The sequence below is a fragment of the Cyprinus carpio genome, chromosome B13, assembly GCF_018340385.1.
Source record: "Cyprinus carpio isolate SPL01 chromosome B13, ASM1834038v1, whole genome shotgun sequence".
Classification (NCBI taxonomy): Eukaryota; Metazoa; Chordata; class Actinopteri; order Cypriniformes; family Cyprinidae; genus Cyprinus; species Cyprinus carpio.
Window position 1 is genome coordinate 16,691,552 of NC_056609.1, and position 10,861 is coordinate 16,702,412.

Here is a 10,861-nt window from a genome sequence, read left to right on the forward strand (position 1 = left end):
TATAATATTCTGAATATTGTCCTGCCTAATTATGTTGATTTGACAGGCTCAAATCATTTGCAAGTAATAACCTCCTACCACTTAATGAAATGGACATACAGAATGGACAAATAAAATAATAATTATCAAAACTTAAATCTTGGGCGAGAACCTAATATGCACAAAAGGTTGAAAAGCAGCCAAATTTAAGGACAGCATGGAGAGACTGCACCCCACTAAGACACTGCTTGATACAGAGATGAAAAAGCTCAAAATTGGACTACTGTAATGTATGTATGTAAATTGATCTTGACAAGCCAAAGTATTATCCATAGAACAAGATCTGATTAAAAAAACAAAAACCTTTAAGCCAAAAGTTCAAGTTCTGTGCCTTGGAGTATTCAAAAACACTGATCTCATTTAAAATGGTTACTTGCGCCCTTTGAAACCTCTGCAAGGATTTTCTTTGATCGTCTAAAAGCCTATGGTTATCATAACATGATGCCAATACAATCTGTACGGATATGCCGCAAGATTTACTGTTTGTAGACGGTCCATTTTCGCGGAGACTACAGAAAAGCATAGACTTGGTTATGAAGATGGAAATCTGTGAAGATGACAGTCAAAGATTTTATATGCTTAGAAGTATTGCTTTCTCAAAGGTTTTCATGCTCCAAAGAGAAATGAGGCACAGATCAGAAAGACACTAACATGCTAGGATGAGATCACAAAATAGAGCTGTAAAACCACAAAGATGAGATAGGTCTGTGACCTTAAACTCCATAAAGGGCATGTGTATGTGTGTGTGAGGAGGGGGTTGCCTCTCTGTACTATGGCATAACCACACATCTATGATTGGCTCGACATACAGCATGTCAGCACGGCTGGAGAGGGTATGAAACGTCTTGAACTATTAACGTCAGTTGGGCCAAGACGATGCCAATTTAACTAGAACTTCAACTATTTGTGTAGGAATACTATTGCATCATACAAGATATTGGCATGATTCTGAAACATTTGTCTAAATTGGCATTAAAAAGACATTTAATGTCATGTAAATCTGGAATATTTATTTAACTATGTGAGTTTTTCTGTTTTCGAACACTTAAGTTTGCTTATGTCCAGTGAACTAGGAGCAAACAGAAATGTATCACTCTATAACTGACACAACTTTTCCCAACAATTTTCTCTTTGAAAAGATGCATTTTCCAACCACAAGAGTCTCTCAGCAATCAGCATAGAATTCTGCTTGGCTTTATTTTTTTTTTAAACATGAGAATCAAAGCTAAGGATGCATGAGAAATCTATGTAACCCCCCTTGGACATAGACAAACATTCCATCAAGAACCAGATCTTTGCAAAACTTTGAACTCATGCACAGAGGACTAACATAAACAGTATTGTACTGCTTAAGAGCAATTGTTCCATTGGCAGAGCAATAGTCAAATCATGAGGGATTCCCAAAGAATAACATTGTGTGTTTACATTTCAAGTAATTATACTAACCTCAAGAAGAGTAACAGGAAAAATTAATTATTCAATAAAAAAGGTTGAGAGTCAAGGGAGACTGGAGGAAAGTTAAGCATGACACTGAATTCCCCAAAGATGAAATAATGTCCTGAGATGACGGCAAAGGAAATTACTTAATAGCTATATAGAAGCAAAAGGCAACAGCGATGTCCTCAGATAGAAATCTTAATGTGGTCTTTTAACATATCAACTCTGACATTGGCTCTAAGAATATGAAAAGCTTGGTTTGTTAACAAATAATGAGGACATTGTGGCACACTTTACAGGAACTTAAGCTTGGCTTACATCGTAGTATAGTACCAGGAAAATATATATATATATATATACATATCTTCGGAAGCATTTTACAGTCCACTTGTGCAATTGTAGAATCAAAAAGCAAATATTTCACGATTCACATTAATGCCATGTAAATGCCAAGAACATTTAATTTATCTTATGGCAACTCTACTGAATTAATCAGTAGATGGTAAGCTAAATATTTACTCTTTAAGTAAGAATTCTGCATACAAAAAAATAAATAAATAAAAATCTTGCTTTAAAGAGGTAATAACTGTAAAATTGTTTTTAAAATCACTAGACTTTTTAAATCTCCATATCAGATAATTAATACAATTAATTCCTTAATTCCTTACATTTATATAGCGCTTTTCTGGTTACTCAAAGCACTTTACATTGTGTGTGTGTGTGTGGGGGGGGGTCTCCTCATCCGCCACCAATGTGCACCATCCACCTGGATGATGCGACGGCAGCCATATTTCGCCAGAACGCCCACCACACTCCAGATTATTGGTGGAGAGGAGACAGAGTGATAAAGGCAATCAGAATAGATAGTAAGCTAATGAAATAATGAAATGAAGATATGAAAATATTCCATTATATGTCAGTACAGAGTACAAGCAAATGGTCTTAAAGGTCCTGTTTTCTATACACATATGTTTATATAAATATAAAAGTTGTTTGGGCTCTTTCACATCTTAACCCTGTCAGCTTCTGCCATTTTGGGGTAATGAGTAGCACATAGACACACTACACTACTTACAGTATTTTGCTTTGTAATAAATCAGAGAACCACTTCCTTAGTAAATGTTTCAATATGTGCACTGGTTTTGAAGAACACTTGGAGTGGTATTCTCATGGGAGGAGGTTACATGGGCCTAGCAATTACATTCACCAAGGATTTCGCTGAAATACTGACTTACCAAGAGCAGGCATGTGGATCAGCAGAAAAAGCAGTCCACTTTTTCTCACCGGTGTTGTTGGACTGAAAGAAGACATGTCCAGGAAGTCCACAACAACACTCATATTAAAAGACATATTAACAGATAGACAAAGCATTTGGCTTTTTTCTTAATCTTTCTAACAGATATTACTAAACAATGTACTATTTAATAGGCTGCACCAGCAACTCAATTTTATAAAATATCAAACATCAGACTGCATCACTGGTTTGCGTAAGAATCACTGCCAAAACGTAGTTGTGAAAGATAATTAGTAGTTCTGAAATAGATTCATATAAATTACAGATCTGGCTAATAACAGCTGACCTAATTTAGCGGGTCATCTGTCAGGTGAACAAACAAAAATAGAAACCTTCTAATACCGTTTTAACCCCTAACGGGTTTTTTTCTTATCTTGTCTTTTATTTTAACATATAGCTACATTTTAATTCCACGAGCATTTGAAACCGATCAAACTAATGTCATGATCCATAAGGAGGACGCTATCCTACTCATAAAACCAACAGTCTCACAAATATAAAATCCTGAACATGTGTTCATAGTATGATTTTAAAACTAAGTGCGTGATTTAAAAACTAAAAAATTGCTTAAATTCAATATGAAAAAAAAAGTCTTATTAATTGTCGGTTAGACTATTAGCTAGCCTACTTTGAATTTACCTTGGAACAAAGGCCTTACTCCGTTTTAAAAGTAGGGTAGAAACTTTACTGGGATGATGGCCTACCGCCTTATTTTCCCTTTTATATTTTCACAGAAATATGCAAAGTAAACATGCTCCGATAATAAAAACGATCAAGTCCAAACCTTTCTAAAAGAATATGTAGTAAGGCAACAGTTAACTCAGTGGTGCGCGCTGTCTGTGGGAACTGATTGCCCTCTGGGTATTGCCTTGACATTAAACTCTTCGAGGACAATTGGTTAAGTGGAGTTAACTGTTGCATATTCTCCCTGAGGTAGCTTCCTTTTTGATCTTGCCGAGACTGGCGCCTTCCAAAACAGGGCTTGTCTGCGTTATGAAATGCTTTGACTTACGGTGAGGGGTTGCCAGTTGCGCCTCAATAGAGGCTTTCTGCAGCCTTAAAGGGCCAAGACAAGCTTTAAATTGTTGTAATGCAGCGTGACAAAATCATAGTCAATTCAGTCACATCATTTTTGTCCCGTCACAGTTTTACGGAAAAAGCTGAGACAGTTTTTTTTTTTTCCATTGAACTCTTGGTTCTGTTTTTGAGGTGAAACAGACTATGCGATTTAGAATTTAAATTTCAAAAAAAAAAAAAACTTTATCTTGGGGGAAAAAAACTATAAGCTAGCGCAGGCCTTAATTTTAGTAGGCTATACAGTAGGTAAACATTCAATAAAACCCCTTAAAATTCTATCCCACATGCGTTATAAAAACGTTTTCCACTATCTCCACTATATAGCGCTTTTATAAAGAAAACTCCCAGAAATCGTGGACGAATAAGCCAAGGAAGTGGTTTGTTTCGCTGTATGTTTTCAATAAGAGTTCAGTTAATGAGTTCGGAGGCCCGCTATACAGACATCCCCTTTGGTTAATTGCAACAAAACTTCTCAAATGGCTCCTTGCCTCCAAGACTGGAGCCCCCAGAGCAATCAATAAACCACCTCGGCAAGACAAGTATGATTAACCATGCAACATTTCTTTCAAAATCATTGTGACGTCTCAAAGAAACTGGTTTGACCAATCAGGACGAGCACGCGGAAAGTCATGTGGGTGAAATGTCAAGCCGATTGGTGGGCGGCAGGGAAAAAAGAGAACTTTTGGAAGTTTATAGCTGCGAGTGCGCTCCGCTAGAAGAGTGAGGCAAGCGTCGCAAACGCGCGGCGGCAGAAGGGAAAGGCACTGGTGAACGAGTAAAATTCAGGACGACTCATATTCTTATTGTATGGCCCCTTTATCATCCATGATGAATTCTTTTCAAGGGCCACTCTCCCAAGAAGGAAAACTACAGGAAGGCAAAAGCGCGGACAAAGAGGAGGCTCAAAGCAACGATAAAACGACTGTCAAAGGATGTAAAGGCAAGGCGCTGAGTCTTCCGTTCAGTGTGGAATCTTTAATATCAGACAGAACAAGCACACGGACTTTATACACGTCATCTGAATCTGGTATTATATCTCCGACATCCGGTGGAGATGAGCGGCTGAGGCTCTCGCCCATGGCTCTTTACGCAGATAGAAAGATCCCAGTGGAGAGCGTCTCCAACCAATCTGACTGCAAGAGAGGAGATATGGAAGAACTAAATGACAAGGGGCAGTCCGGCTGGTTTCAGACACCCTCGTACACTTCTCCGCCAAGTGAGTGTCTCAGCAGGGAAGCCTGTCAATAATGTGGCATGATGACGCATGACAGTTATAAACATGCATGTTTTACATAGGCTATAGTGAAATGCACTGATAAAAATACCAGGAAAATCGAGCAATAGCCTATGTATATTATATTTAATCAAGCTCGTTTAAATTTAAAATTAGATTTTTGTATAAAAATTAAAAGATTGTGAGGTGTGGAGAGGAAGGGTCTGATGTCATCCAAGAGTAGAATAGTTGACCAGCTACGTCTGCAAAGACAAGTTGCAAAAAAAACGCATTCCAGTTTAATTAAGACAGTTAAGTGGATCGATATGACTTTAAAACAGGCTATATTTCCGTATCCATATGTAGAAACTTTAAGATTAAACTGATTTCGCATATAAGCTATGCATATGCTTCTCATAATGCTGAAAATAAACGTGTGGCTTCGGCAGAAAAAGTAACTATCAAGGAAATGTATTATAATTAGGCTACATTAATGTAGCCTAAAGTAATATCACTGTAATATAATTTGTCGAACTAATCAGTTCAATGTTTTGTTATTTGTTCGCAGGGCACTCCAGTCCACCTCCGTGCACCCTCAGAAAGCATAAGAACAACCGAAAACCGCGGACCCCGTTCACCACCTCGCAGCTGCTCGCTTTGGAGAGAAAATTTCGTCAAAAACAGTATCTTTCTATTGCAGAGAGAGCGGAATTTTCCAATTCACTCAACCTCACGGAGACTCAAGTTAAAATCTGGTTTCAAAACAGGCGAGCGAAGGCAAAAAGACTACAAGAGGCCGAACTAGAGAAACTCAAACTTGCGACCAAGCCATTATTACCTGCGTTCGCCTTTCCGTTCCCCTTCGGAACACACGTTGGTTCTCCACCCCTCTACGGACCGTCCAGTTCCTTTCCTAGACCTGCGTTACCAGTCCCAGGACTTTTCGGTGGGCCAGTGACCTACGGAATGTATTATTTGTCTTAACCATGTGAGCACGTCCTTCAATTCACCGTCTGTAGCTGCTGCGGTTCTGCCAGTCACAAGACGAGTGAAATAAGAGCAAAAGAACTGTTTTGTTTAAAGAACTCTACAGCAATTAAAAATAAATTATTCTAGTGATCTACAGTTTATTCCAAAAGTATGAGTCCACAAATTGGCATTAAAAGTGCAATGAATCTTCCCTAAATACTTTATATTGTATTATAAGCATACAGATAACACGCTATGTGGCTAATTGTCTTAGTCTCAGAGAAAATAATTTCCAAGAGATTATTTCTACTGAGGGCACCGCCGATTTGTCAAGTGTCTAGATCAGCATCACTTGTTAATGAGTGATGCGTTAGAAAACACCTAATGTGCTCTGAAGTGCATGGTCTGTACCACTCCCAACAATGCTCTTAGATTAAAGAATTTACCTTATAATTATTACTTAGGTTTTTCTAACTTAAAGAGCTTGTTGCGACTGACAGCAGAATCAAAGTAAAAATGAAAAAACTGATTACAGTTCAACTATGTCTTATGACATTGCTACTTTCCATTACTTGACTATAGGCTGCCAAATTCGGGCCTAAATGGATAGTCAGTGTGAGCCTTTTTAACATGAATACGTGTATTTTCACGCAAACCAAATATTTTGTAGCATATTACAAAGATTGTACCCAGTTAGCTACAATTTGCAAAATGTAGACCTTCACTGCCAATAGTCTTTTCTTTCCTTTTTTCATTAATTGGATAGGATACCCGGTTTTAGGTTGAAATACGTGGCTTGTTATTTTGTTGGTCTTTATTGAAGAGGAACTATATGCAGAAACAACCAGCATCGTCCTTTATACCATACTTTTACTAAACCTTTCTTCCCAAACGTTTTTACATGCCGTTGGATACAGAGGATTTTTGGCCTGTTTATTGATTTTTCGCCTGTTTAGCCATAATCCCTTCAGTAGACAACATGTATGCTAGTTTGCTAGGTTGTGAGATTAATGTCTAGATTTTTATCATTGTAAATACACGTATATATTACAGATTTTGCATTCCCCATTTGAATAAATTACAAATAGAATTGCTGATATTTATACACTGTTTACATTTATCTTCTGTAAATTATTGTATATTTTATATGTATATACAAATTAGAAAAATAATCTTTTGCATTAAAAAATAAATCTCACAGAGACTGATGTGTACAATGTTATTATTTATAAGTTTAAAAACAAACTTTTTATTCAGTAATCCTTCAGATGATTTTTTTTTTGTCATACATAAACCTAAATAAAAAGTCTAATCCATTCGCTACGCAACTCGCTTTTTGAGATTTGTAACCTAACTGTTGCTCCATGTATTAAATTGTTTCGGAGACCTACGATAAACGTTTAATTTAGGCTGATAATCAGCGTTAAACGGACAATAATAATAATTTCGAAGACGCTACTAATAAAACATAGAAAAAAAAGAAAACTATTACAATAACAAGCTAAATAAAACATTGTATAAATTAAAAGATGACACGTTTTTACGTTTAACTTCACGACCAAAAAAAAAGGAAAAAAAAGAAAAAGAAATCTAAAGTAGACATACATACAGATACGAGCATTCATATAGGCTAACCTTCACGCTATTTATAGTGTTACAAATCCAAATCCCCGTGAAACCGAATGGAGAACACATTAGTTGCAACGCGTCTTAAAGTTTTATTAATAGTTTTTGCGTGAGTTTCACTCGCCATCATTACACGCCATGCATTTGTGTCTGAAACATCTAGCGAGATGTTTCTGCCATTAGTTGAAAGCATCTTTAGATCTCGAAACGCTTACATTTATTTGAATACATAATACATATTTATCAAGTTTAATATTTTTGAACATATTTTAAGACATTTTCCTCGAAATTCGACTTGCAAACTCCTTGCCACAACCGACTGCAAAGTTTTGCATCTGATTATTAATCTCAACCATAAAAATAGAGACAAGACATCTTTTTAAAGACTGCTTTGACAAGTTTTATTACAGAAATACTGCTCTGGACAAACAAATGCTTTACCAAGCACACGTGGTAAATTGTTTGCATTTAATAAAAACTTTGGCCTACTTCTTTCTTCTTCCTCTGAAGCCTCTGACTGAGCCTTGACCGAAGCAAATGGATGATGGAACTCTGGAGGAAAGATAATAATCAACACAAATAGTTCTGATCACTGAGTCTACAATGAAACTTAAACAAGAATTTATATGAATCCATGACCATGAATCCACCCACTTGTATGAATATCTTGGCTTTAGATTAGCTGTATGCATTGGTTCTGTTTCTACAGCCTTCACGCTTTCTGGCTCTGGGGTCAAGGAGAAGTCCATCGACTCACTTTCTTGGTGAATAGTTGCTGTTTCAGAAAACTCCATATTTGCATCCTTCTGCTGTTGGGTCTTTTTTTCTCGCATTCTGATGATTTGCATGAGATTATGATAAATAAAAAAATTCTAAAGTGATAAAAGTGGCTAATTATATGAGGCTGTTCATGGGTAAAATATGAAATGACTGGATATGAGAGGAAAATTCAAATTTCTATAAACGAAAATGGCCCATAATTTACATCAGTATTAACATCAAACCTTCCGCTCTTCTTTTCTTTGTCAAATCTGAAGTCCGCTGGGTAGCTATGTGTTCTGATAAGATGATCTTTCCTCTCTTTGCTTGTTTTGAATTTCAGTCCACATCCCTCAACCAAGCATTCATACTGAAAATCGATATTAACAACACACAATCACCAAAAAGAAAACGTTTTCATAAAAATTAGCAAAGCTGAAAAACATTTGCTGGTTTAAACATAGAGTGTATGAGGAGGAGGAAACGTGTACTCGTATATTCTTTTACAACTGGTATTTCTGTCCCATTAAAATCAGTGTTTCAAACCACTGAAACACGCAATGCATTTAAAGCAACTCGCTATTGAAACCAGTAGGTGGCGGCATTTCGCTACATAAAAGATATTTGATCTCATTTGGTATTCTTTCCAAATGTGTAATATAGTTATGAATATAATTTTTTTATTTTATGTAGTATTTTCAGTGAGAGATTGATATAAAAATATCAATCTGTGAAAAAAAAAAAAAAAACCCAGCAGCCACTGTTCTTATCTATAATAAAACTAAAGCTGGTGATACATGGGGCAACTTTTTGGGCAACTTTGGTTAATGTTGCCTCAGTGTGCAACAATGAGAGACACAGGGCCCACAACCGATCTAATGTATCCAGATAAAAATTTGTTACCCATTCTCAGTGGAGACATTGTTCAAAAAGTTGCCCCATGTATCATCAGCCTATATCTAGTATGCATATAATCCACTTAAAGTGACCACACAACTTCATACAACAACATGCATCACTCTCTACACTCCTATAACATCTCATCTGATGTTACAAATGATATTACCATGCACTGTTTCTCTGCCATGACCTGGAAGAGAGAGTCATGCCACTCCAGGATGTGCATCTCCAGCAGTCGGTTTGATGGAAATGAGCGCTTGCAGTTGGAACACACATTTCGATGTAATGAATTGTAGTGGTGTTCATACCCTTCCAAAGTGTCAAATAACTGCCTGCATCCCGCAATGTGACACCTGAACTCTGAGATACTGGAAAGAGGGTTGAAATATTAGTGGCACATTGGTATCAATTCAAGGCAAAGTAAGTTGCTCAAAATGTTTCGGCACTCATCCAAGTGACGTCATCAGTAAACTTATGGTGGAGGTTCCCCAGCACTTGACCTCATCTGATATGGTGACATTACTCAATAATAATACTAAAATCTACACTGTCAAGTTTCATAATGATCATATATATAACGACCTAGACTGATATTCTCCATAGACATGATAATTAGATACTTAGTTTTAAAAGCTTTAACAAATCAGATGAATACTAATGATCTCAATTGGATCTACCAATTCATTTATGATTATTAATAATTTGTTAATTCATTTTTGCTTAATTACAAAGCAATATTATTGGTGAAACGACGTTACTCACGTCGGAGGATGTTCATCATGTGCAGTAGCCGTCACGACATCCTGTAGGTACATGTGCCTGTGTATGTCGCCATCCTGTTAAAATCACGTTACACATTAAGAAATCAGGATTTTGCTAAATACCCCATCATGTCATTACAGTCATGTAAGCTCTACTTACTTCGTCACTCTTAAGTAACACGCACATTGAGAGATAAACAGGCAATTGTGGCTATATTGGCAGAGGGAAGGAACTTTTCTAAAGTGCAATAAAAATAACGAACTATCTACATACCTCAAAATATTCATCTTCTACAGCAAATCGAAGTCGTTGAGGTCTGAAGCCAAAAGGTGAAACAGCATTTTCATTCCCTCTTACTTTTTGTTGTAAACCTTGCCACTCAGAATCCCTATTTTCAGTCACCGGTATCTTTTCTGCAAGAATTTTTGGTGTTGCAGACCCCAACAGTTCAATTAATTCAGGTTGCAGCATTATATTTAGGTTGTAGCTATATGTCAACATACTACATGTACAACCCGCCTTGCGCTTCCGTGTCAAAATAAAAGTCCTCAAACTAAAGGCCCATTGACGGCACGCAGGGTGTACGATTGATTGAGAAACTGTCTTGTCATTTTATTATGATACAAAACAAGGTGTAATATAATAATTAAAACAAGGTTTTTGTTTTATAGTTTTCCATATAAGTCTGATAAGCAGTGCCTGCACTACCAAAAGGAACTAAAGCAAAACTCTCAAAACTGCACCTGCAGAATATAACCACAGGATGTCAGCACAGTCATTCAAGT

At 36.7% G+C, this 10,861-nt stretch overlaps 2 protein-coding genes across 2 annotated transcripts; one reads left to right on the top strand and one right to left on the bottom strand.

The window, feature by feature from the left end:
* The first annotated feature begins 4,521 nt into the window (after nucleotides 1-4,521).
* On the top strand, nucleotides 4,522-7,233 carry msx3 (muscle segment homeobox 3). The gene is made up of 2 exons (XM_019114259.2): nucleotides 4,522-5,063; nucleotides 5,629-7,233. The coding sequence occupies exons 1-2, from the start codon at nucleotides 4,655-4,657 to the stop codon at nucleotides 6,042-6,044; spliced, it is 825 nt and encodes a 274-aa protein (XP_018969804.1). The 5' UTR covers nucleotides 4,522-4,654; the 3' UTR covers nucleotides 6,045-7,233.
* A 798-nt stretch (nucleotides 7,234-8,031) lies between these two features.
* Nucleotides 8,032-10,617, bottom strand: znf511 (zinc finger protein 511). The gene is made up of 6 exons (XM_019119663.2): nucleotides 10,350-10,617; nucleotides 10,077-10,150; nucleotides 9,481-9,682; nucleotides 8,660-8,784; nucleotides 8,310-8,489; nucleotides 8,032-8,207 (listed from the first exon to the last, which is right to left on the bottom strand). The coding sequence occupies exons 1-6, from the start codon at nucleotides 10,575-10,577 to the stop codon at nucleotides 8,141-8,143; spliced, it is 876 nt and encodes a 291-aa protein (XP_018975208.1). The 5' UTR covers nucleotides 10,578-10,617; the 3' UTR covers nucleotides 8,032-8,140.
* Between the last annotated feature and the right edge of the window lie 244 nt (nucleotides 10,618-10,861).

Excerpts from the sequence above, each read along its gene's own strand:
- znf511 (XM_019119663.2), bottom strand. The coding sequence starts at position 10,577 with ATGTTGACATATAGCTACAACCTAAATATAATGCTGCAACCTGAATTA. Across the intron at positions 10,151-10,349 it reads TAGAAGATGAATATTTTGAG|GATGGCGACATACACAGGCA; the intron begins GTATGTAGATAG and ends TGATTTTAACAG. Across the intron at positions 9,683-10,076 it reads CATGATGAACATCCTCCGAC|TATCTCAGAGTTCAGGTGTC; the intron begins GTGAGTAACGTC and ends CCCTCTTTCCAG.
- msx3 (XM_019114259.2), top strand. The coding sequence starts at position 4,655 with ATGGCCCCTTTATCATCCATGATGAATTCTTTTCAAGGGCCACTCTCC. Across the intron at positions 5,064-5,628 it reads CTCGTACACTTCTCCGCCAA|GGCACTCCAGTCCACCTCCG; the intron begins GTGAGTGTCTCA and ends ATTTGTTCGCAG.